The sequence below is a fragment of the Diadema antillarum genome, unplaced genomic scaffold, assembly GCF_040938485.1.
Source record: "Diadema antillarum isolate AM-2024a unplaced genomic scaffold, OU_Dant_1.0 seq00000059_RagTag, whole genome shotgun sequence".
Lineage (NCBI taxonomy): Eukaryota > Metazoa > Echinodermata > Echinoidea > Diadematoida > Diadematidae > Diadema > Diadema antillarum.
In genome coordinates, this window is record NW_027271164.1 from 2,162,230 (window position 1) to 2,190,075 (window position 27,846).

The following is a 27,846-nucleotide window of genomic DNA, read 5'->3' on the forward strand; positions in this document are numbered from 1 at the left end:
AGATTATAGATCGGAAGCACATTATCCCCACCATTAGGATGTCCCTCCAGGAACCTCGCTCCGAGCTGGAAGCCGACAGCTCCGATGGAAAGAATGAACAGGATGGCTTTGAAGAGGACAAGTGTGAACTCGTCAAATACGTCATACTCCAGGTAGAACAATTACAATCCATGTTTTCTAGCTTTATGGAACTAAATACGATATAAGTAGACGCACAGACCATGGCACTATGCTACTTACATTCGATCTCGCTTTGGAGTGATAGGCAATGGTACTATATGCTACTAACATTCTATCTCGCTTTGGAGTGATAGGCAATGGCACTAAATGCTACTAACATTCGATCTCGCTTTGGAGTGATAGGCAATGGCACTAAATGCTACTAACATTCGATCTCGCTTTGGAGTGATAGGCAATGGCACTAAATGCTACTAACATTCGATCTCGCTTTGGAGTGATAGGCAATGGCACTAAATGCTACTAACATTCGATCTCGCTTTGGAGTGATAGGCAATGGCATTTCTTCCCAAAGCTCCTTTTTAACGTGCTCGCAGATGTCAAAGTTTGAAGACGAATTACCCTGTTTTGAATTCGCATCGTTAAAGATTATCTTGGCAAAGGACCCCCCCCCCCCCCAAAAAAAAAAGGGGGGAATGTACTAACATTTGCGTGGTTTTATTAAAAAGACGATATTAATTTTATGGCGTATATTTGTGTTGTAACCATGCTTCCGGTAAAGTACTTTGTATGTTATGAAGGGAAAGTTCGCTCAAGTACGCTTGTCGTGGGAACAAAATCTTACACGTTACTGGCTTTGCTCATTACAATGTGTAATTATGGTGTATAAGCCCAAGGTTGGAAGGAAGCTGGTCAGGATTGTTGTTAGTAAACGAGATCACTTCCTACTTCCTTACCTTGACACAATTCGTCCCTTCTGACAAACTATTATTAGTATCTAAGTTTTTATGTTCAATCATTCCTCGGTAATTCATTATGCAACATAGATTAATACCAAATCACGAACCACAGTCTTGAATATAGAATGTTAACCAAGTTCCTGTAATAATTCATTATGATAATAGATCGGTCTCGTAACTTGAACAAGCCAGATTGCAATACAGCTATAAGAAAATGAGGAATTCAAAAAATTCTCGAAGTGTCTCGTTACTTTGTTTTTTTGTTTCATTTTAAAGTGTGGCTGAATGCGACTTAAATATGTCCCTGTGCTGAGATGAGATATAGACCGTACCAGGGTCCTGGTATCAGATAGCTAATTTGCTATAAAAAGTGTAATAATTGTTATCTGATCATTCAATCAAAGATTTATTATCCATAAACATCCAACTCCGGTTTGTTATACAACTTTTTTATGTGTTCAAGTATTTTGCACATTTAATATTAGCGTATTGTAATGTGTAATCACATGGTAATAAAGAAGATAATCCTTAGGCCACATTTGATCATGTGGTATCTCAACCAGGTGATATAGTAGTCAGCATTTGTCAAATGAACTTTTTGGTTTGGTCGACAGAAAGAGCTAGAAGATGGGGATGTCGAGTTCACATCTATCGAGCTGCACACCAGTGTTGGAGTACCATCGGCCGTTCTGAGCCAAGGACCCCGGAAGTCTCCGACCACGAGACCCAAGTTTAGGGTCTATACTCACCATGGCACGGTGTCTGGAACAAAGGTAGTACTTACAGTTTGGCATGCATACTGTATGCACACTATGGGACTTTAGTGACGATTACTTGATGAACTGCTATTATTTCACTATCTTTTAGAGATGATACTCGCTCCGACTGAACGAACATTGACATCGAAATATTTTAAACCATTTCTGAGATAGAAATATCAGTAGAGTAACATTTCTAAAAACAAAAACAAAGAAAACAGGAAATGCGTATTCATGAAATACTTTTTAGTACATAAATTGTTGCTCTTTTTGGGGTGGCATTTTAAGACATTAGAATAGTATAATCCTAAAGTCAGGAATTTGGCACTTTTTGCAGGATGAAAATTCTGGGACGAAATCGAGTCGCTTTGCTCAGGCTGCCCCAGCCGCCCTGAAGATGTACAATGAGGAGTACAAAGCGTGGACGTCTAAAGGGATGACAAGAACGAAGAAAATGCTGTCACGTTGGCTTGGATCCAACATTCTGACCAAGGTAAGACAGAGGACGAATACTTTCAAATTCGCATTCCCGATCTCATTTCCCTTCTCCTTCATTAGTTGGTTTTAGATTGGTTAATTACCTCTTATTTCTATCGTATAATCAACTACTATGTACTCAAGATCATTTATGATTTTATTACATTATGTTACGGTCTGTGATAGAAAAAAAGAATCACTTTGAGATCAATTGAATTGAATTGAACTGAATTGAATAATTCTCCGCATATCTGCTACTTTTCTCTTTCTAAAATTGCCGGTCTCGTTTCTAATCCTGGGCAGTGACCGAACTACTCCTAGGGTTGGTAGAGATGAATTGATATGTATTTAACGTTTTGATTGTAAAATGAAACATTGATAATCATGATGCTGATGAAAAATGTTATCAGATAGTGGAAATATGATAATGTGAGAACAGCTAGAGTCTGTATCCTTCCCCTTTCCCGATTTTATGTACATTGAAGTACAACTGCTGGGGTAGAAAACTGTAGCGATAAATTTTGATCAGGAGCTATGAATCGTATGACAAACCAAATGCAGTGACCTAGTCGACATAGGCGATGAAAAACGTACATAATGAAGGTTATATGACCAAGTTGTGTTTATTCAGTGACTTTCCACTGCAGCTACAGGTAGGTATCTTGTCAAATGCTGAACACATTGTCTGATCGTGTCGCAACAAGAACGTTACTTTTTAACTCGACAGCGCCTCCTCGAGTCGCAGACAGCGAGTGGGGAAGTATCCGAAGCAGTTGCCATGCTAGCAGACAACTTGTGGAAGGAAGCGATGGGCGAACTCTCCAGGATACTCACTGTACCCATCAAGAACATCCCACCGGGAAAGGTAAAGCCATTGAACTACAATCCCCTTAAAAGGCTCTGCTATAGAACTCAAGTCCATCACCATGATGGACTTACCTTCCCCACCCATCTCCAACCGCTTTATTTCCCAGCTTGTTTGATTCTATTTCAGCTTTTGGTTTATTTTCGATGTTTTAAAAGATCGTTATAACTTCCCTGGCTATACGTTATCACTTATACCTCCGTGGGAACTTCACACAAAAATTTGTTGCAAGATATTATATATTTTTGATGAAAAGCGTCTAGTTAGATTTTATGTGTAACACTATGATCAAGATTATTCACAAGGAAATGGGAAATTACAACGACACTGCTAAAACATTAAGTAAACAATTTTTTTCACGTAAAAATTAGATACGAATTCAACATTCATGTCTTTACGATGCCCGTCATTAGTGATTGAGCAGTATTACAATTTTGCCTGGTTTTCGTGACATGTCTACAGGTTGAGAAAGCGGAGGCAGTCCTGCTTCAAATCAAGCGAGCCTTGCTGAGCCCCGACTCTGAGGACGCAGCGTCGATCGAAGCTCTGAGCAAGCAGTTTCACGAGTTAATTCCACACAGGAACGACGACACACATCAGCTTGACAGTATGAGAAAGGTTGCCGTCAAGCAAGACCTTTGTCAGGTATTATGCGATGTGTTTACAAAGAACAGTTTAAACAACTCCTAAACGCATCTACTTTATCTCGAGATAGGCTCTTTGATTAAACCCTTATGTATCTCATGTATACTCTACCGACGACTTTTGAGGTATCCTTTGCTAAAAGTGTGTATGAGTTCTATCAAACAATGATATATTTTGTTATACAATGAATGTCTGAGATGATTGTTAGCTGTTTACTCATAAGGCACAAAGCATAACAAATAAGAGATTGCGTTTGAGCTTATTTCAGTTTATTTTTTTTACATACTAGTAGTTAGTATGAGTGTGCTTTAACAAATGAATGAAATCATTACATGTGAGCGATCATTGTTATGAAAACATCAGGCTATGATATTCACGAATCTGAGCTCTTCAGCAATAAAGTCTATCCACTGCTTGCAGACAGTTTAGTCAATGTCTGTCACAAAACCACGAATGACTTGTGTTCCATATCTAAGCGATAGCCTAAATTGTCAGTGATAAAAACTCTTTCATACCGCAACCTATCTCGGCTTCAGCTAATCCTCGATGTGATCAACGTGAATGAGGCCCTAGGATGGAAGAAACGGCCGACTGCTGAGTCTAAATACCGCGCCATGCGCTGCTTCATTGAGCACCTAGACCAGGACCATCCTGAGTACCGCCAAGTAGAGGAACTGGTCCTCTCAACTGCACCCAGGTAAAACAAGGAGCGATAATCGGTGTCTACTCGACCTGTTCATTGGTCTTTCTCATCTCATCTCTGCGACACGAATAATAAGTTTAATGGATGTATATGAAATATCAAGATGGTTTGATAGGTAAAAACTCTTGTAGTGAATATTCCACTGAAACTTTAATTTCGTATTCTGTTTATTTCATTTTGCGTTATAAATGATAGCATACCCGAAGGTAAGATTCTATCTGCAAGATTGCCCTGAACGACCATAATACATTATTTTTATATCAGAAACTATGTTGAAGTTGAAACAAATAATTTCCCATTTTGTAAGGAATCATATACGTCTTAAATCATTAATATTATCGTTGCGATAATAAAATATTTTTATTGTTTATATCACTGCAGACACCAGGATTTGACGATTTTGAATATCTTTGCTGTGAGTCGGGCGCTGGATGAGTTCAAGTTTGATCGTTCTATCGGCAACGAACGGCTTCTTTTCCATTCGTCCAAGGCTCGCAACTTTCTTGGCATCCTATCACGGTAACTCATGTCAAATCATATCAGTCTATATTCGGCGAAAGAATATGAATTTGAAAAGAATGCTCACTTTTGTCAACATTGCACACCACTATAAAGTTATGACGATTAACCCTTTCCAGTTGATATCTGACTAATGCAATAATAAACAGATATGGTTTGCTCTACCGTGCAATGACTTTAGTTCTGTTGTTTTAACAGTCACTCGTTTAGCTTAGTTCCATTTCTATGATCTAGTAGCCTATTTCTGCCTTTGTCAATATGAGTTTTCGACTAATTGGTTAACTGTATGTCAAAGTATGGATTTATTATAATGAAACATTGCAATGGTTAACTCTTTCAGTGGTATCCTACTCCCGAAAATTGTGGTGGAGATGTTTGGAATCGAAAGATGGGACGCAGGGATGCTGGGAAGTGGAATTTACTTCGGAGATTCAACAAGGTAAGAACTCTCTATAAGGGATCAATTTCAAAATAACTTGGTTTGGGTTCGCATAATACGCAATCAAAATGACAATAACAGGCATGTGTAGTTGAAATTTCACAGTTTGCTTGAGCATACAGAATAATATTCCTTAGCGTAAGCAACAGTTAAACAAATACCTTAGATTTTAAATCAGATGATGAAAGTTTGTTTGGGTCTAACCGTGTTTTATCGTCCTCCAGATGTTTTTGATGATTTTACTCTATTTCGAGGTGCTGAATCGTAAGGTGGATGATGCAACTCTTGCATCCTTGAAGGTTCTACGATTTAGGTGGCCATCAAAATGATTGCCAAAATGGCCGGCAAAATCTGAAATCCTATATTTTGCATTTCCCTGTAAATGATAAAAAACCGGAAAAAATCTTGATTTAACTGTGCTCCCAGGAAGCTAAATCCGAATCTGGATGATTCAATTCTTGCATCCTTAAGGATTTTAAGATATTGATAATAGATAATATGGCCGCCAAAATCTGAAATTTTCTATCTATTTTCTCATAAGTGGAGAAAAGTCATGCTCTGAAATGATTTTGGAGATTGAATCAAGGACAGAGGGAAGAAAGAAAAAACACACACACACACACAAAAATCACATTCATTTCAGGTGAGCGAATTTGTCAAATCAGCCAAAATGGTATCCCAAATGGCCGCCACAGTGGTAATCTATACTAAACTAAAATATTCCAGAAATGCATGTCTCATTGAACGTTTTCACGCGTTTTGAAAAGGATGATATTAATATCCCCTCTGGAAGATATGAAAGTTTGACTCATATACGAACACAAAGATATTTCTGATAATTCTATCATGCAAAAAGAAAGAAAGAAAGAAAAGAAAAAGATGGTTATGAATTAATGGCCGCCAATATGTGCAGAAAACTTTGTTAGCCTGAATACAAAACTACAGGTCGACAACGATATATGTTTATATGTTCATATCACCATGAATACTTGTCTTACTCTGAAAGGATAAATTTTAGCACAACACATGAGTTCGGTTGAGTTTATCTTATACAGTATATATACACACGGATTAAAAGCGTGCTGTAGCCGGACAGCTGTTTCGTGAAACTTTTAGTGCCCTTGATGGTTCTTAAATCTACGGGAGAATAATTAAAAGTTTTAAATGCAATATAAGATGCACTGTTCTGGGGAGAATTAGATTTTGGCATCACAATTTCAGTATAATAAGTTTAAAGGACAAGTTCACCTTCATAAACATGTGGGTTTTGTGAATGCAGCAATATTAGTAGAACACATCAGTGAAAGTTAGAGGAAAATCGGACAATCTGTTTCAAAAGTTATGAATTTTTTAAGTTTCTGCTCAGTCACGCCTGGATGAGAAGACTACTGTAGCTTGTGATGTCACATGTGTACAACGATATAAAGAAATAATAAAGAAAATTCAACACATTTTCACTTTTCTTGCATAACAAGAGAACACTTGACTTCTCTCTTTCAGAAAGCAGGGGGAAAAATATTACCCTCAACATACGTCAGTAAACAAGTCGAAGAAATGTGCACTTTATTCAAAAAGTAAAGTTTTGTGAAATTCTCTTTTTATTTTCCTCATATCGTTGAACGCATGTGACATCATACACTGTGGTAGTCTTCTCATACAGCAGTGACTGTGCAGATACTTTAAAATTCATCACATTTTAACGGATTGTCCGATTTTCCCCAAACTTTCACTGATGTGTTGAACTAATATTGTTGCCTTAACTCAATCCACATGTATATGAAGGTGGACTTGTCCTTTAATAGGCTGTAATCATCAGATGACGTGAATTGAATACTAGAGGACAGAGCTGTTGGGGCAAGGTCATGCAAGAGTTGAATGTAAAGATTAAGGTTTGTTTCCTCTTTTTTCCTTGAGCTGATCAACCTGTAGAGAAAAATAGAGAGTTTCCCTATTGTAACAACCTAATACCATTGTGAAACAATCTGTTCTGACTGACTTGCAGTCGATTTAGTTGACCCGCCGAGTGACCAGTCCTCTAGATTACACTAAAGTAGTGCAAGTTAAGTGGGGCTGAATTAGGGTTTTGTATGACAATGGGAAGGTATCCTTATCAATGAACTTTCTTATACTCTTGGCTGCATGAAAGACTTTGAGCATTTTGCTTCTAACACGTTCAATTTGTGGAGTCCATGTTTGGTGTTAATCGAGAATGACCCCAAGATATTTACTTTTTACTATTTATTTTTAAAATAACGCAAATTCATTTTAGATCCAATCAACATAAACTGACATTTGTTTACGTTTAACAATAATAAATGGCTTTTGAACCATCTAAAAGAAGTGACATTAGGTCATTATTGTTTTGTCGACGGGAGGGGGGGGGGAGGTAAAAAAAGCCTATCATCTACGCATTAGGAGAGCAAACACTTCTTAAGAGATTTATGCAAATAGTTAAGAGTGAGGATCAATAAAAGAGGCCCAACATTGATTATGTAATGATATTTGGTCAAATCCAATATCTCAATTTCTCAACTGCGTTAAAGGATAAGGGCCATAAAGCAGTGTGTTCACTTCGACCCCATTTTACAGAGCAAACACACACACCTTTTGATTTGCCCCCCCCCCCCCAAAAAAAAAAAAAAAAAATCTGATGAAATCACAATACTATTAATTTCAATTTGCATAGATTCTGCCTTGGATTTTCCCCTTCTATAGGCGTGGTGGTGGCGACGGCGGCGGCGGCAGCGGCGGTGGTGGTGGTGGGGGGAAAGGTGTGCCATTGATCTTGACCCCCCCCCCCCCCCCCCCCACACACACACAAAGTGAAAGACGTTCAACTTTATACATCATGACTCCACTTGTATCTACATAGACATATCCATAGTCTTACACATAGTTTATAAAAATACTTGAATGAATGAAAATGAATTACATTATCTGTATTTTTTTATTAGTAATGCGATTTTTTATGATGTGTCACAGAGTTCATGGCAGACCTCTGCGGGCAATCCTCGCGTCTCAACCGGAACAATTTGTGACCATGCTCAAGGGCTGTCATACCTTTCTGGGAAATGAATTTTAGAGAGGGATATTAGAGCCTTGCTTTGTGTTGTATAGTTAATAGGTGGGGCGTGACACTTTTATTCATACATTATTGCGTTCATGCCTGCCCTGCCGCAAATACGGAGCATTAAGAACGGACAGAAAGCCTCGAAGTATTACGTAATTTGTATAGAAATCGTCTCGCTAAGTCCATTGTCCACTCAAGTCTTTTTGAACTTCAATCCCCGATTGCACACATATTGGAAGAATACTTGGCGTCAATGTCCCTTTTCAGTAATGATTAAGGTCTACCAACAGGTGTATTGAAACTGCTACCACAATTCAAAACATGTTGTATGCATAATCACTGAACATCTGAGAATGAGGTTTCGAGGGGTTAAACCTTCATTTTGTTGATACACTATTAGCGCTTGATCTGGACAATAAAGGGTTTGGTCTCCGGGCGGAAGTTTTGTTTTTGTCGTTGTTGTTTTTTGTTTTTTGTTTTTTTAAATCACCCAACATAATGTGGTTGTGTTGTTTTGGACGCTGTCCTCTCTAGATTTTAGAGAAAACGGATGGTAAGGAAAGACGAGGCTACCTTGCGAATCATTCATGCGGAACACCAAGAAGTCAATAAAAGAGATACAACCCCCGGATGGTCGGGCGGAATTTTCCCTGGTGGTCGCCATAAATGGACGTACACTTCAAGTCCCTCCGACCTCCGACACACCCCAGTAATTTTCACAAACTCTATTAAACTTGAAAAACCGGAGATAAAAATAAATGATAATGTAGTGAAATATCAACAAAGTCAGAAATTTTTAGGTCTCACTTTTGATCAAAAATTAACATGGAATACACACATAAATGATGTTGTTGATCGTTGTAAGCCCAAAATAAATATTTTAAAGAGTCTGGCGGGAACTACATGGGGTAACTTTTCTAAAACCCTTCTTATGGTGTACAGAGCACTGATCAGGTCTCTTCTCGACTATGGATGTGAAGCTTATGAGTCCGCCTCCGAAAGCTCAAAAAACCCACTGGATTCCATCCAATATCAGGCTCTTCGAGTATGTGCTGGTGCAGCTCCCGCCACATCTCTAGAATCCCTTCAAGTAGAAATGGGAGAACTCCCCTTATGCATCAGAAGAAAGATGCTGACTACAAAATACCATGCGTCTTTGACGAGAATCGCAAACCATCCGGTATCACAAAGCACAAAAAACTGCTGGCAATACGAGTATATGAAAGAGAAAAATTCACGTAAACCTTTCGGAGTTAGAATTCAAAGCGCAAATATCACAACAAAACTCGAACCTCTCACTCCCCCAGAAATCCCCTTCTGGCACTTAAGCGAAATCAAAATCTCCTTAGAGCTAACTGAGTGGCTCAATAAAGACGACAACCCCTTAATTCAAAAACAATGGAGCCTAGAACTGATCAATTCCAAATGGAAACATCAACTTCACATATTTACTGATGGATCCAAATTGCCAAACGAAGGCAATTCAGCTGCCGCCTTTTACGTGCCATCACTTCGTTATTCCCAATGCAAAAGATTACGTGATCACACATCATCATATCGAGCAGAACTATCTGCAATCATCCTCGCCCTAAACTGGCTTGAGCAATTAGACCTCCACACAGGAGCTGTCATATTCAGCGATTCGCTGAGCTCACTTAAAGCCATCAAATCACAACCGTACGACGACAACTTCATCACTGAAATCAGGACAATTGTCACTCGTCTAGAATATAAAGGCACGGACATCTCACTCGAATGGATTCCGTCACACTGTGGAATTCACGGCAATGAAGCCGCTGATTCCCGAGCTAAAAAAGCCTTGACGAAACCTATCGAAATCTACAACGACCTTAGTTTTTCAGAGATAAAGTCAGTCCTTGTAACTAAGTATAAAGCAGAATGGCAAAGTAAGTGGAACAACTCAACCTCCTTTCTAAAAACCATCCAATCATCTGTAAATTTTCAGCCATTCACATGTCATCTTTCCAGACAACATGAAATGATTATACACAGGTTGAGAATGGGCTGTCTCGGCCTTAACTATGATTTAGCAAAAATAGCAAAACACCCCACAGGAAACTGCCCCTATTGCCCCACCCCTGAAACAGTTAAACATTTTCTAATAGAATGCCCGAAATATACAATAGAAAGAGCCATGTTAATGGCAGAAACCAACACAAATCGTGACTCTGATATTATGAAACTTTTAGCGTCTCAAAATCGAAATATTCAAAATTCCATAATCACATTTGTGTACAGGACAAATCGTTTGAGTCAAGGATAAGCTTGACGAACCTTAAAGATTACAATGTAGTATTTTCATAATGAAGTGTAAAGTAGAAAATTTATTTTGTAAAATTTGTAAAACAGTGAATTATTGATATTATGTGAATGTGTATTTGTATGATCTCAGATGTATACATGAGTAGGTATGTGTGTGTATATAGGCATATACACACATGCATATTACTGAGTATATTATATGCCGCAGTATGTTAAGTATTACTGTATATTAGTATTTGGAAGATTAGTGTATGTCTTATTATATCAACATTAGAATATGTTGAAGGTATAGGCCTACCACCAGTGCACCTATCTTCATCATTTGCACCCTTGATTCTGCCCACAAATGTTCGCTACATACATATTAAAAAAAAAGATGAATAAAATGAATATATTTGGATTTGGATTATATCGGAATATTGTTCTCCACACGCTCAGGCATGACGGTCGCCACCATCCTTCTCGAGTTACCTAGGGCGCACGCCTGAGAAGCCTGCGAAACGCACTTCGCCGGGTTGGTAAGACAGAACCGAGGGTGGCAACGTGGCCGTTTTGACTGAGCGAGGAAAACAATACAATTTTTATAATTAAAATGAAAATATGGTTGGAATAAAACAAATATGGATATTATGATAGAATTTGAATTTGTTAAGAAATATTGATGATTAATCTATAGGGAAATATATATATTATATAGTCTGGCAAAAATAGTCAAAATTATGACTGATTGCCATTAAACCTAAAACAACAACGACAACAACAGCAACCCATTGACACACCCAAGGAACAAACACACACACACACACACACCATCACAACCATCCACACCCACGCCCAGCAACCACACACCACACACCACCACCACCACAATCTCGAACAAACCCAGAGGCAAAACACATTGTACAGTCCTCTCCAACACCATCATGCACCACCACCACCTCTACCACCACTATCACGAACAACAGTACCAGAGACACGCAATATCTCACCTTTCATATACATTCACTTTACATTACTCTCCAGCTCAATGACGAGTTACATTGTTCAGTCTTCTCCAACAGTTATTTGTTAACGATACAACAAAATCAACCTAGGATTGTTTATTACATGTTTTCATTTGTGACGGATATAGAACACATGATTATAGTCAGATTACCTTAATAAGGGGACGTTAAATCCGGGTGTTGAATCAGAATCTGGAATTCGCAACTCTTGAATTCTTAAGGAATATTCATATTCAGCACTCTCGAAATAGGACAGAAATTGTTAATAATATGATAATAATTCATTTATATTATAATAGTATAATATAAACGAATTTACCTTCTTTTAGGGATGCTGAATCAGAATATGGAATTCGCAGCTCTTGAATTCTTAAGGATTTTGAGATATTCAAGATGGCAGTCCAAATCATCCATATTCGTTTTCAGCACTCTTGAAATAGGATAAAATCATTATTTGGCGGATGGTAAAACATGGTTCAGCCCCTGACACCAAGGCTAAAAAGAATACAATTAGAAGAGTCATACATTACTGCATATTGAAATACAGCGAACGGTATAATATAAACGAACTTACAAAGAGAATAAGGGTAAAGAGAAGATGTAAATATTAATGAGGGCTCTTGCAGCCATAATATAAACGATTTTTTTTTAAATATAATATAAACGAACTTACAAAGAGAATAAGGGTAAAGAGAAGATGTAAATATTAATGAGGGCTCTTGCAGCCTTAACCGACTGCTGACTGTTAATTCAATATAGTGTGTGCGTGACAGTGACAGTAAATGGTGTATAATTCTTTGTTTATGGCGATATCTTATTACATTCTCTTAAATATATATATATACGTATTCTTTTTTTTTTTGTCACCAGTACCAGCGCCAAATACTCTACTGCGGGAGAGTTTACCGGTACGCGTTTTATGGCTGTCAGTAACGTGGCGCTTGGAAGAATTAAAGACGTTTACGAGAAGAGGCTAGACCTTGAGAGCGCCCCCATTGGTTTCGACAGTGTACATGGCGTCCGGAAATCCAAGGAGATCGAGTCGTTTTTTAAGGTAAGACCAACTTTTATCTGGTATCAATTGTAAAGTTTCACATATCCCTCGGATACGACATGAAGTGGAAGTGCCAAGTATTAGAGTGTCAAACCGACGCGTGAAAAAAAAAATCCCGCTTTATCAATTGATCGTAAAGAGCACAGTGCATGACTCTATGAAGTGGTCCGCGACGTACATACAACTGGACCTAATGGAAGACCAGCTATAGTGCAGCTGAATATGAGCTATCCAGCCATCTTAGCAGACTGAAAATGAAAAAAAAAAAACCAGACAAACAAACAAATAAGCATTTTGTGTGTGTGTGTGTGTGTGTGTGTGTGTGTGTTTGTTAAATAATCTAACCATATAATTATGCAAATCAGATGAGATGCCGATGATGTCATGGCCTCACAAGTCACCTTCGACCTAAGGCTAATCATTCACAAAATCTTGGTACGTTGGTTAGTTTCTTAGTTTCTTAATCACAAAAACACTTATTACAGTTACATTTTATATATACTGTATTACAATTTAACATCATTGGGGGGTATCATTGAATTATCCAAACACATTGTCACGTCATAAATTTTGAATATTCTGTAGTTAAACAGTTGAAATATATATCATATATATATATATATATATGTATATATATATATATATGCATATATATATATATAACATATGTATATACATTTATATAAATCCATGGCTATTTTGTTTTTTAGAGCTCCGAATTTAATGAAATGACGTGACATTCCGTTAATCTGACCTCTGTCTAATTACTCTGAGTCGAACATTTATCTTTTCGTCAGCATGTAAAGCTACGAATATTGACGATAAATGCACATACTGGTATAATTCTCACCAGGAGGATGAGTACACTGTGTATCAGGCCAACCAACACTGTCTCCGGTTCCTCGTCGAATTCAAACTGACTGAGAGGAACGAGGATGGACACGATGGGAGTGTGAGCTCACCGAGCGCATTGATGTCCAGTGATGATGACAGCGATGACACCACTGACAGCGACAGTGACGATGATTTCGAGATCGGTATAATACAATTCGAATGATTTATCTCGGGGAAGTACGCATCTAAAAGTCCATAAGTCCTCAAAATATGAAAATACTTGGAGAAGAATCACAAGTTGATAAACGACAGCGGCCAGATAACCGGTACCTAAAACAGTGTAGAAGGAAAGGGAGCATGTACAACTTACGACATCCCGGGTAATTACGTTGCAAACATTGTTAGGATCTCACACAAAAATTGTGAGCAAAATCTTTTTGAAATTTGATATCTAAGATTAATTGGAAATGAAGATTTGTAGGTCAATGACAATTTTAAAGAGTAAATAAACAGGTCACTGTATTTACTTCTTCCTTGGCTTTGTCAAGAAAATAGTCAAAATACTTGATGTTGTATGACTTTTGTATGTGCCTTGTTAACACTGATGACCTTTGAACTATGGGGTGCTGATGAATCTCTTTCTTTGGCCCTGTTCCCACTGTCATGGCAAGACAGCTTAATGTATGGTATCTCGTCTTGTCTAAAGATACAACGGACATACAGGGCATCTTGTATCCAGAGGCCAGAATTAAAGCAGGTCTCACCGGCGGGGACGGGGCGGGCATCGAACTCAAGGACGTCCATGTCCGAGCTAAAATAATAGATCTTGCTGCTGAGGTAAGTTTACCAGTAAAACTAACGAATTTCAATTATTTTTCGTGACTGTAACAATCGTATACGTGTTCACTGTGATCGTATGTACTTAGTGATTATGATAGCACACTGTTGCCTCCATCGACATTCTATAAATTTGAACGAAGTCAGTAGATTATTTAGGTTTACGGTTCCAATATTCATCATAAAATATTTTTTAGGGTAATATGGTTATGAAAATTTAGTGGAATAACATAATGTGCTCATTGTCAAGATGTGTTGTCCATGCTTCCATTGTTAATTCCTCACCACAGGTAACGGTCCTCCAGAAGTACGAGAACATCGGGAGAGACTCGGCTGAGACGAGGTACGTCTTTCCGCTGGACGAATGCGCCGCTGTATGTGGATTTGAAGCATACATCAATGGTAAACACGTGGTGGGCGTGGTCAAAGAGAAGGAAGAGGCGAAGACGTCTTACCAGAAGGCGGTACGGGAAGGCCATGGAGCGTATCTCATGGAGGAGGAGGCATCGGTAAGATAATACATTCGATTATCTCATGGCATTTCGTCATGCATGGTAAACACGCTGACTGAAATAGAAGAACCGGCGATCCCATGTCTCTGGTCCAATTCACTAGTATTTTTAATTTTCCCAATGACCGTCACATACGGATTCTTTTTAAAAATAAATTCACATTGCTGTCCATCGCAAATATTAAGAGGAGACTTGGTTTTGGCTGGATCATGCATACTCCGCGGATGTGGGGGTGGGGAGGGGAGGGGAGGGGAAGGGGGGGGGGGACTGAGGACCCAGCCACAGAAAGACTTACAAACCCAGTGTCCCTTTCCATGGTCACTCCTTCTTCACACGAGATCGACAGTTATAGCTGAACCTCCTTTTTATTGATGTATTATGCATCCTAAGCATATCGAAATTTCGATAATCGATATACGCAGGATAAATTGTTTCCTCTTCTTGCTAAATGACAGAACATTTTCTCCATCACCGTTGGGAACCTTCCACCAGGGTCGAGTGTGATCGTTCGAATCACCTATGTTACCGAGCTCGTGGTTGAAGGGGATCGGATCGCTTTCAATCTCCTCGGCAGCGTGGCGCCGTGGAAGAGGAATGAGATTTTGGCGGCAAAGTATGACGAAAAAGGCCAATCGGTGACCGCCGTGCGCCAAAACGACCGTGACAGGTATGTGACGTCATAATCACTCGTGATTTTACGATGTTGGTTTACGGCGTTTCCCTTTACGACTTCACTGGTCATTATCTTATGAACTAACCGACGAGCTTTTTTTTTCCTTTGGAAAGTTGAGTTAAACTTGCATTTGTTTTTAAAAAGCCGCATTTTTTCGCAATTTAATCTTTGGTGGTGAAAATGTTAACCTAAGGTCTTTTTGGTGAACAAAAGAAAAAAAATGACAAAACATAAAGGTGTGATTTGCTTTACAGGAACGAGTCATTCGTGGCTTCGATTGAAATGCCAGGGAAGATCAGGCGGGTAGACTGCCCGACGCACACCGTCAAATTTCAGGTAATCGCAGCTGACACTTGGATTTAGACTCAATAAATTTACAAAGTTATCTTAGCCCCATACTGCTCGTACGAGATATTTCACTGCCGTGTCTTTCTATGGGATAGGATTTCTATGTTATCATGTTTTTTTGACGAAAGTTTTCTTTTGCAACTCCTTCACTCTCTTTCACTCTATTCTCGACCTCCGCACGAAAGGTGTCCTTAGTTAATATGAAAACTTTATGTCAAAAAGATTCTAAGCACTAATATCTTTTCTTTCCTTTTGTATAATTCTAATATATTGTATATTGTTTCATTGTGTCAAAGTTGCTGAGATATACGTATTCTGTCAATGTCTGTATGTAAGTTTTACAGATTGTTCTTACGTAGTCCTTAGGAGTATGATGCCTTGTAGGTTGTAACAAGAATCGGGATATTAAATGATAGAAATAATCAGACTTCATTGAATAAAAAATCAAGTAATGATAATAACAGTAACGTTGGCGATTTCCTATACGAAAGCTCGATGTTCATTTCATTTCATTTCATTTCATTTCATTTATTTCCACTTTCATAATTGGTTTACAAACTTCGCATTAAAAACAAACAGGCAGACAAACAAACAAACAAAAATACATGGTGTCAAATATGATAGTGGCGGAATCATGATGTTCTCTCTGGCCTTGGTTCTTCCGCCATTCTTTCCATTGTTACAGAGGAAGAATGACAGACATGTATCCGTTGCCATGAGCGACGGAGACCGGCTCATTGATGGTATCCAGCTCCTTATCGACATGGAGGATGCCCACAAACCACGGCTTTGGCGGGAAAGGCACCCTGATGGCGGAAAAGAGGTAAGAAAATAGCCGATTCATGGGATCTTCTCACTTGAGAATGACAGTATGGGTTATTCAACCGCATACCTCGCTAGTGTGTACGTTTTAGTGATTCTAGTTTGTAATTGATTTGAATGCAGTATAAATGTAAATTTTAGTTTCCTTTAGAGCTTCAGGTGGAGCCCGCAGGTGGAGAGGCACAATTTTGAATCTAGTTTCATATAAAATGGTCACGTCAGTTTATAACATAAACGTATGAAAGTTGTTTCTAGTGGAGGTGACGAAAATTTAGCTAGATAAACCATGTAGCTTTTCAAAAGAAAGTTTACAGATCTCTCTGATAATGTTGACATTTGTTACTTTCTTGTGAGGATATTTGCTCCTTTACGGAAGCATTGTTCCACACATTTTTTCTTGAAAAACCAAATCACATCGGGATAAAAGTAGCAGTGGGAATAAGTTCACAAGATATGTTGTTATTTTCAACCCAACAGGCTTACATGGTGGTGTTTTACCCAGAATTCCAAGTGAGTGCAATCAAGAGCCCGGAAGTTGTCATTATGTTGGATCGCTCTACGTCAATGAAGGGAGAACCTATGAAAGACGCAAAGAAACTCGTTCACATGATCCTGGAAAATCTACCCCCGGGAAGTCGATACAACCTCATCGTCTTCGGAAATGGTATTTGACATTCCCTAATTCCTGATCAAATTATTTGTTGTACCTTTTATTACGTTGTTGATGTAAAGCAATGGTACATTTAACGCAGTCTTCCTTGATAATGCAATGTGGATTAAATATTCAAACGAGTTCAATTTCATTCCAAAGAATTGTTTATTACAGATCTAAAAAAAAAAATGAATGAAAAAAATGTGATTAAAAGTGTGCATGGCTGAACGACACTTATCCTTCAACATATCCTCTGTGTCACAGATTTCGAAGAGCTGTACCCCGCCAGCGTGGTTGCCAGTGACACAAATATCCGAAACACGGAAACATACCTGAAATCAGTCAGCTGGGAACGTGGGGCCACTGAGGTGTGGCGCCCTCTACGGGCAATGGCTCTCTTGGCGTCGGATGATGCTCGTCTCATCCGGAATGGATTTCTCATCTCCGATGGTCACGTGAGTAACGAGCAGGATACCCTAATCGAAGTGGCCACCAACCGACACATCAACCGCCTCTTTACCTTCGGTGTCAGGTAAAAGATATGGAATACGACTATATTTATGATACAGAGTGAACTAAATTGTGTTCAGGTCTACCGCGGCAACGTAATTGTACAGTGAATCCAATTTTGCGTCGCTTACATCCATCACAAGCAAAAGGAAAGTTGCTTCTAGTCATGTAGCAAGAGAAATAAGTGCAGTGTACATTTTGTCTTTTCGCAAAAAGAAAGCAATGTCTATAACTGATTAAAAACAAGAACTCTCAACCAGTCCTGACAACAGACAGACTCTCATGATTTTAGAACATGGCGAAGGCTCTAGACTCTGACGAATTTTTAAGAAGGTTGATATTGTGATCATTTCCATTGCAAGAATCTGATGCAGCTACATTGTACGCCTCAACTAATTTATTCAAGATGGAATCTTTTTCGACTTTAATATTGTAACGGACCAATGCTAAACACTTTCTTGGATGAAACTCGAAAATTCTAAAACGGAGGTAAGCATTGGTTTTTTATCCTGAGAAATCAAAGCAACGACAAAAGGAATAAAGTTGATCTTTCCTTAATCAAGAATTTTACCCAAACATGTTTCTTGTATGTGTTAAGATGATTATAAGGACAAGCTTAACAAGGCTGATTGATTTTGAGAGCATGTGAACCTTCTTGAGCTTATTATCGTTTCTGCTGTTTAATTATTTTTCCTCATTTCATTTCCTATTTCTCTCATTTTCATTATCATCATTATCATTATCATTATCATTATCATTATCATTATCATTATCATTATCATTATCTTTTTATATAGACCCAGACTTGCTAATCATGAGTGCATAACATAAGGGGAGGGGTGATTATCCATCCGTGAAAGCATTTTTAGTGTTGTGTCATATTGACATGGCAAAGTATGTTTTTCTCACTTAAATATCAATTAGTTTGATTATTTTCTGTTGTCGGTCACACTAATACTTCACATTGCAGCTCTGATTCTAACCGCCATGTGCTGCGAACCCTTGCCGACACGGGTGGTGGAGCTTACGAGCAGTTTGATCCGAGGAGCAAGTCAACTTGGGAAGCAAAAGTAGGTGACCAACTCACCATTCTATAATATGTGAACATTAGTTTCGTTGCTGTTTGAATAACTTCCAATGAAAGGGAACATATCATCAGTGGAAACCAAATGTTGAGTTTTAACTTATTGATAGTATTACAAGTTTTTGGAAACCATTTGCAGTCATGAGACGAATTCAATCTGTACGAAACGCTCCCTAGCAAACGATGTTTCATATTATCAAACAAAGACAATCTATACAAACCCCGTACATTGGAAGAACACTGAAGTCTACCGTATCGATATAGGCAACTATATGCAACTTTGACGCTTGTTTCCATCCGTAAGCAGCATAAGTAGGGTGAGCTCGATTGAGCCATTATTCATCATGAAAACATGAAATAGACCTGTGGTAGTGTAGGCCGATATACATAGGGTACAACGTCACAAACAATGACAAAAGGAGTCCCCTGAATACATGTACTATACTAACCGAAAATGTGTAAGACGGTTAATTTCGGAGCGGGTGTTTGTTGTACAGCATGTTTTCTGCCCAACCTCTGGTTTACATGAATGTACTGAAGAGTTCTGTGAATGATTTTCTCAGGTGAAGGCCCAGGTGCGGCGATCGTGTCAGCCAGCGGCGACGTCCATCAGAGTTGACTGGAGGGCAAAAGGGCCGGAGAGTCACGTGACCCTGACGAGGAAGCAAGTCATTCAAGCCCCTTCACAGATCGCATCTCTTTTCACTGGCACCAGACTTGTGCTCTACGCTCTGGGACCTGACATTGCTGAAGTAAATAAAATCCTCACAGATGCTTATCACTAGCTGTTTTATTCTTGATTGAACTCGAACTTGGGAGGGGTTGTTAAAAATGTCAAAGATTTATATGCGATTATAAGAACGGTGATGTAGTTAGTTCATTCTGAAATATCGACCTGGGGCCCGTTGCATAAAAGTTACTATTATGGTAACTTTGCCATCCAATGGTAACTTCCATGGAATTCTTGATTTTGATTGGCTGTTGAGTATTGTTCCCATGGTAGTTACCATTGGATGGCAAAGTTACCACAATGGTAACTTTTATGCAACAGGCCCCTGGAAGAGGCATGGTGCACGGCGATTAATGGTTATATACCTGCCTGCATAAGAAGAAGTTTATCTTTATGTCACGAACCAATGAAGTTGGACGTTGATTATGAAAGCTAAAAGCCCAAATCTTGAAAGCAACTCGTTGTTAGTTCGGATTTCTTTCGCTCTAAATTGAAATATGTACACTGTATATATATATATTTTATCTCCATGAATAATCCATGATGAAGTTTATAATTCAGTTGCATTTCCACAGTAGGTAATATCTTCCATAGATGTCAACCAGGATTGTTTTTCATCCCTTCAGGTTGTTCTTAGCGCCGACATTGAAGGTCGAGAAGTAACGTGTAAGGTGACGTCGGAGAACTGCGCCACCAACGCCGGTCTGGTGAGTATATTATGCTATGTTAGAAGCTGATAAGCTCTGTTGTCAGCATGACGCTGTTGTAGGTTTCGTCAAGCCAGTTTGACAAAAGAAAAAAGAAAGGACACACAAAACACCATCACCACCGCGAAAAAACAACCTACAAACGAAACGATCAAGACAAAGACTCAATGTAAAAATCTGGATAAACTATGTCTGTCAACAAAGAGTTGGATTCTCTACACATTGACGAGAGACAAAACACTATAATTGTAGTAGTTGACTTTCAATATACGGCAATGGTAAAAAAAGAGGAAACTTTATGTGCTCTAGAATCATTGAGATTTTAAATGTTTTGGATAGTGTAATGTGCTATGTACATAATGGAAAAAAAGAACAAAACAAAAACAAAACAAACAAACTAGGTTGAATAGTTTACACCTTTATCTAGGCGTTAGATATGTATGCTATACCAAATGTGACATGTTTAAGCACATCTTAGATTGGTTACTACCACTGCATTTCAGTCATTCGCGATAGGAAATACGTAGTTTTAGAATGATCACATTAATTAAAAAAAAAAACCTTAGAAATGAGTGATATTAAGCGGGATCTTTCTTGATTAGATCCCGTAAGTTTCTAAAGTAAGGAACCAGAGTCTAGAGTTTACATGTCATGCCCATTTTCCCTGTATACTAATTACTGTACAAACATAGCTAGCATCCACGTTATGTTTTCGTCTTTTGTGAAGTTTTAAGTGTGAAATTACCATTGGCAACATGCTCGAACATATTTTGAGATGGTATTTACCTTCCAGGGCAGTTAAAAACCGACAACAATGACAACAACGACACAGAATAGTACATATAGCCAGTTCAGACATGTAAATGCATACTTTCTGTATAGCACTGCTGGACAATCGGCTTGCATTGCTTTTTAGACCTGATATAAATGATTAAAGTATTGCATCGCTATCTCCGCTGTATCGTTTATATCTGGAAGACGCTTCATCGCCTAGCAACGAGGGGAGTGGTCAGGGACTGGGAGGTTGGATCTGTGCACGCGGATAGGTTGGAAAATGACGCCATGATGGATGACGTCCGGCGAATGCTGGTCCAACTGGGCATCGAGTTCAACATCATTTCTCCTCTAACGAGTTTTGTCGCAATTGAGGAGCGATCTGAGGTAGAGCACGTGTAGAGACCTACATAATAACATGACGATCTTTATCACTCTCTCTTGTTTGCGCCAACCTGATTTATACCGTACTCACATTGAGGACATTTCGTTTATTGTTATAATTCCCTATCATCTGAAATAATACTTTTACATATCATTACGTTATTAATGAACATCCCACATTATATTTTCCTAATACCTTATCTATGGATATACATAACACACCATGATTGGTCATGATTTAGTCAATCATAATAATGTTCATTTTTAAAGTAATAAAGACATAATATTACGTATACAATAATCAAAGATTGGCCACAGTATTGGCACAGTATCTTTTCAATCGGCTGAAATGTCGCCAAGTAACTTCGGAATTCGAAGCCCATTATGCTGCATGAGGATATTCAATGGCCTATATGAAAAGACAAGACACAAGTTATTCTACTTATGGTTTATAGTTTGGTAATCTCGGGCCACCTTTCATCATGATGGTAACATCAGGCCCAAAAGACCAAATTTAAAAAAAGTGAAAACTCCGACAAAAATAAGGCAGATGAAATACAATGAATATAAAGAAGCAATCACAGTAACTGGTAGTCTATATTTATTCTGACAGGATGACACAAAGAAAGACGATCCATCGATGTCAAGTCTACTGGCCGAGATGAGTCCTGGGGGCCGTGACACGCAGCATGGAACGTGGCACAGCCAGCCTGCCTCCACGGGCACGGAATCGGTATGGTTACCATAACAACTATGGCTCATCTTCCTCCGGGATGAATTCTGCGTCTAATAATGAGCAGTTCACTGGAAAGAAAGATGTGCCCTTCCGGCTTAAAGCTGATACAGGCATCGACAAGAAACATGAAATGAATTTGGGCTGAAGCAGGTCGAGGCAGTCAGCGGATGATCATTTTGAGGAGGAAATTTAATGTTTTATTTATTTATTCAAATATTTTGGGATTTTCAGTGAGGATCTTGTAGAATAAAATATGCATATTGCGCGATAGATGGGATAAACTTTCATTCCTGCTATCTCTGTTAACACTATTTCTTATCCTTCGTCATTACTAATGATATTAACATTATCGTTGGAGATATCAAGGGTGATAAATGTTGAATAGATTTTTAAAAAATGATCAGTCTCAGAGTACATTGGATTGTAGTGATAATTAGTAGAGATGGGCACATCACACTTATAAAAAGAATCGTAAAAACGTGTTCAATTTCCCCGTTAACATTGTAAATTAAATTATATGAAACATGTTTTTCCTGTAACTTTGGTCCTCAGAGTGATGCTATCACTAGACTGGAGGATATTCTGTCTCGAGCACAGGGAGCGCAGAATACTTTCTCCTTCGTGACCGCTGAGAACCAATACCAGCGTGCGATGGAGCTCGCCTCGGAGTCTCTGCCTCCAACGCACCCTTGTGTGCAAGAGGTAACCCTTCAGATGAATTTTTGTCGTCATTTTACCATACAATTTCCACAAGAAAGACAACGAACACAGAAAATTGAAGATAAGGTAAATAATTTAATTTTGAAACAACGGTGACACGGGAAACCAAATCTACATCATGGACCCTGACCCGCTAGCCTGGTGACTCCATGAAGTGTGAAGGCTGGCCCGGCTATACTCGGATATATTCGAGAATTTCCGTAACGATCGACTTGTTTTAAACTTAACACTAATCTCCATGTCAGTAGGGCTTACACACACAGCCAAAGAATCTCGGCTCAAGTTGACCATTGCCGATGAGCATACGCTTCGATGCACATATTCGCTGACTAGCGCTATTCGTGGTTTTCGAACGTACCCCGGTGGGTATTGAATGATTTAATTGGGCCATCCATTTCTTCCCATGTCTAAAACCTCTGCAAAAACCATCGTCAATGGCTTTTGTGGTGCATTCTGCAAATAATTTGGATCAATGTAGCGTTAGGAAGACTCGAATACATCCTGATTTAAACAAACTTCATTAAATAGTGCAACGGTATGAAAGACTATATAAAATTTCAGCCATTCATATCGCACAAGGCTACTTATATGATCACATTAACTGGAAAAAAAATGCTGAGAATAATGGTGCGATTTATCGCCATGAATGCATGGTTGTCTTATTATCGTGTAGGCATTCCTGGCAGTGGCTAACTTCTACCTTCACATCAAAGGCGAGGCGACCAAGGCTAAGGATGTTCTTGATGACATCCTCCAACGAGTCAAAACGTCAACATCCGCTGAGATTGATCGAAGGCTCCCTAACATGTCTAAGATGTTAGTATTCGAGTTCTGTGAGAAGGGGTGAAGACGCATGCGCAATATTCAGTTGAGCAATCTGCTGTAGCAGCTAAAATATCTGACAGCAAGCTTCCTTGAGAAGCCTTGTGTTATCTTTTCAAATGATTGTGTCGATAAAAGCAGATTGCGGTTGGAAACTCCATAGAACATGTAGAATGTTTATGCAAACTACCGGTCTGCCCGTTCGTAAGTTGATTTATATCTATATAAAGAAACACTGCTCTTTATTATGCTCTCTTTTGTTCCTTACGCTGTCTCGTAGCCTCTGTAAGATGTACCAACACCGCAAAGCGTACGTTTCATACAGTTTGTTCGATTTCTGCGCATTGTGTATTTAGTAAAAAGGAGCAACTAAAGTACATCTAATTATTGGTGGCAGATTTTAGATTTGGTTGTAACATCAATTGATTTCGAAACCCCTTCCTAGCTCTTTTAAAAGTTTTATTCTGTTCGCTCTTCATCGCGATGAACTGGCATAATTATATTTTATTGTTGTTATTTTTGTTAATCCCTACCACAGCTGTCAATGTGTTATTGATGAAGGATTCCAAGGGAGAGAGCGGCAGCTCAAACCACCGAGTGAATCACAAAAACACGATCGCATGGTTCGCATAGAATCTCGAGAAACACAGCAGCCCTGCGATGCTCCGATACCATCGGCTAAAGCCATGGACGCTACACAGACTCTAAAGACGGAGGAGCTAGTTTCCCCAACACTCCGAGATGTTGATATGGATCAACTTGCAGATCAGCTGGAATTGTTGTCTCCGACGGAAGACACACAAAAATCATTTCTTGCACATGCAGAAGAGGCGTGTGCGCTCAAAGAATCACCTGTCGACGTCATGGAGCTTTCGGAGGAGGTTTACTCTGCCGATGAGCCTGAACCTGCCTACATGGTAGAATCTATTCAAGAAATTCAGCTAGTTGAAGATGTAATGTCTCCTGTCCTCTGCTTAGCTGAACCAGCTAGTAGGTCGTTGGCCTTTTCATATGAAACCGAAGCTGCATACCTTGAGCCCGTGGAAGAACTTCAGATCTGTGAGGAGGTACAGGAAGTGTTGTCTCCTGTCCTGGAATCGAGCGTTGATTCGTTACCTTTGATGCTAGCAGAAGTTGAGTCTGTCACAGAGCTGAGGAAAGAAGTGGCAGAACCTATGAGATTGGAGCAACGCATGGAGAAAAGGTTAGAGTTGGCAGAACCTGTATTAATGGCGAAAAAGTTAGAGTTGACAGAACCTGTAATGCTTCAAGAACGAATGGAGACACGGGCAAAAATGGCAGAACCTGTTATGATGGCGAAAAAGTTAGAGTTGGCAGAACCTGTGATGCTGGAGGAGAAATTGGCGTTCGCAGAACCTGTGATGCTGGAAAAGCATGTAGAAGAAAAGTTAGAGTTGGCAGAACCTGTAATGCTTCAAGAAAGAATTGAGACACCGTTAAAGATGGCAGAACCTGTAATGATGGCGAAAAAGTTAAAGTTGGCAGAACCTGTAATGCTGGAAGCTCGAATGGAGACACGAGTGAAAATGGCAGAACCTGTAATGATGGTACAACACATGGAGGAAAAAATGGCGTTGGCAGAACCTGTGATGATGGAGCAACATATTGAGGAAAGTTTAGAGTTGGCAGAACCTGTAATGATGGAGGAAAAGTTGGCGTTGGCAGAACCTGTAATGCTTCAAGAACGAATGGAGACACGGGTAAAAATGGCAGAACCTGTAATGATGGTACAACACATGGAGGAAAAATTGGCGTTGGCAGAACCTGTGATGATGGAGCAACATATTGAGGAAAGTTTAGAGTTGGCAGAACCTGTAATGATGGAGGAAAAGTTGGCGTTGGCAGAACCTGTAATGCTTCAAGAACGAATGGAGACAAGGGTAAAAATGGCAGAACCTGTGTTGATGGCGAAAAAGTTAGAGTTGGCAGAACCTGCGATGCTGGAAGAACGAATGGAGACAAGATTAAAGATGGCAGAACCTGTAATGATGGTACAACGCATGGATGAAAAAACGGCGTTGGCACAACCTGTTATGATGGAGGAAAAGTTAGAGTTGGCAGAACCTGTGATGATGAAGGCACATATAGAGGAAAGATTAGAGTTGGTAGAAGCTCCCGAGTTGGATCAAGTACTTGATGCTACCCCAGCTTTGGAAGCCGATGACATCCTGCCAAAACAACAGAAGCTCGCTCCAGCAAAGGAAGATCTCGAAAAGACAGAGGCCTTCGACATAATCACAAGAATTTTGCAAGTAGGGCATCAGGTAAGGAGCAAGAGCAGTGGGAAAAAAAATCGATTTCAAATTGCAGAGTATGTGCACCCATCTTAAGTCATTAACATTGGAACAAACAGAAGCAGAGCTAGAAATTCCTTCATGAATTGTATCTTCCTAACAAGAATCAGTTCACGGAGTAACCGTCATACTTTACTCTTTGTACCACCGAAACAATAACCATGTAACCATCGTATTCAGTACCATGGCTCACTTAGTGCAACTCTGGCTCCCATGATCATTCATGAGCTGTACCATCACGTCTGCTTCGAACAGCAAATGCTCTCTAAATATTTCATGACTGCAGAAGTTTTTCATTTACCGCATATAGACAGTGCACATAATATTGAATGAAAATACGAATCCAAACTTGATTATCCTGTACCATTCATGCAGAAGAACGTGACTTTATATATAACTTTCACCACGTCCCGTCACTATTATCAGGACGAGCAGTCCCGCTGGTGTTGGGAGGTCGCTGACATCGAAGGAGAATTCGGCATCGACTGCAGCAAAGTAACCGATGCACTTCAGCAGCCTGACCAATACCTGGACATGGATGACACGCTGCTTGAAACTTGTAAGTTTCTCTTCCCGCTTCTTCCCCTGTTAACTTATCAAATTCAACTGGGTCCGAGTGTCAGAGAGAGAGAGAAATTATGGACAAGTCGTTACAAATCAGCGAGTAGTGAAAGAGGATCATATGAAAAATACAAACACACACACAGACACACACACACACACACACACACACACACACACACAACACCACAAATCATACACTTCATTGAAGACTGCTGGGCACTTTCAGCTTGAATATAGTGTTTATGGTATAGACTCTAGACCCAATAGCTAAAATAGACGTAAGATATAAGACGTTGTTCAAATGCACTTATCAGGTCATAACTTGAAAACGTCTTTTTGTGTGTGTACGGGAGAATGTGGTCTTCCAAATGTTGAAAGCGACACCCTCCAATAAAACTGATTCACATTAGACTATGAAAGAATTTTGCCCTTAGTCTCGCTACTGATCTACTTTACATTGCTTGGATGATTCGGCAGTCAACAGGTGACAAACAAAATGTACCATGATGTGCTTCCATCCTGTTTCATTGATAGAGCAAGAAAGTCATTTTGCCATAAGTCTGACAAGCGACTTGGGCAACCTTAGCAGCAAAGGGTGACCAACTGTTAACTCCAAGTTTGACTCTCTGTTGTCTTCGTCCTGCTATAGGGATGTCAAGCCTCGGCCTCATCAAGAGGATTGTTGCAACTCTCCTTGTCACCGGCCTGCTCTCATGCCTGGAATCGACACTCCACTCAACCGACATCGACGTCGACAAGGTTCGTTTGTCGTGGGAGAAGACTTACCAACCGCCGTCTGAGTTATGTACCCTGGCTGTGAAGTGTGGTCTGGACGTAACCTGGAAGGACGCCCTCACCGTATTTCAATTGGAGAACGCCCTAGATGACATCATCAATATAGTTTCAAGTTAGGCCTTTAATTTGGAAAAAACAGGCTTCCTTGTAGAAGGCCGATATTCTTTTTTTTTTTCTTACGAAGAATGTCTTGAGATAAATAATTCTATGAAGTCAATGTTTTACATTCAGCTTTATTGTAACTAACTGTAGGAAGAGGTAGTGTAGTAAATATAATGCCACAAGTTGTAACT

The 27,846-nt window shown here is 39.3% G+C and overlaps 1 protein-coding gene across 1 annotated transcript; it reads left to right on the forward strand.

Annotated features, from left to right (window-relative positions):
• LOC139725803 (protein mono-ADP-ribosyltransferase PARP4-like) lies at window positions 1-27,670 on the forward strand. Its single transcript, XM_071636881.1, has 27 exons — window positions 1-152; window positions 1,532-1,690; window positions 2,013-2,168; window positions 2,880-3,017; window positions 3,480-3,662; window positions 4,199-4,359; window positions 4,747-4,884; window positions 5,225-5,323; window positions 12,551-12,734; window positions 13,588-13,771; window positions 14,275-14,405; window positions 14,696-14,914; window positions 15,373-15,584; window positions 15,845-15,926; window positions 16,624-16,750; window positions 17,212-17,424; window positions 17,677-17,944; window positions 18,893-18,992; window positions 19,570-19,758; window positions 20,363-20,443; window positions 21,422-21,604; window positions 22,215-22,334; window positions 22,890-23,039; window positions 23,731-23,873; window positions 24,418-26,164; window positions 26,621-26,753; window positions 27,408-27,670. Exons 1-27 carry the CDS (start codon window positions 39-41, stop codon window positions 27,668-27,670), a joined length of 5,877 nt encoding a protein of 1,958 aa, XP_071492982.1. The 5' UTR covers window positions 1-38.
• The last annotated feature ends 176 nt before the right edge of the window (window positions 27,671-27,846 follow it).

Excerpts from the sequence above, each read along its gene's own strand:
- LOC139725803 (XM_071636881.1), top strand. The coding sequence starts at position 39 with ATGTCCCTCCAGGAACCTCGCTCCGAGCTGGAAGCCGACAGCTCCGAT. Across the intron at positions 153-1,531 it reads TCAAATACGTCATACTCCAG|AAAGAGCTAGAAGATGGGGA; the intron begins GTAGAACAATTA and ends TTTGGTCGACAG. Across the intron at positions 4,885-5,224 it reads TTTCTTGGCATCCTATCACG|TGGTATCCTACTCCCGAAAA; the intron begins GTAACTCATGTC and ends TAACTCTTTCAG.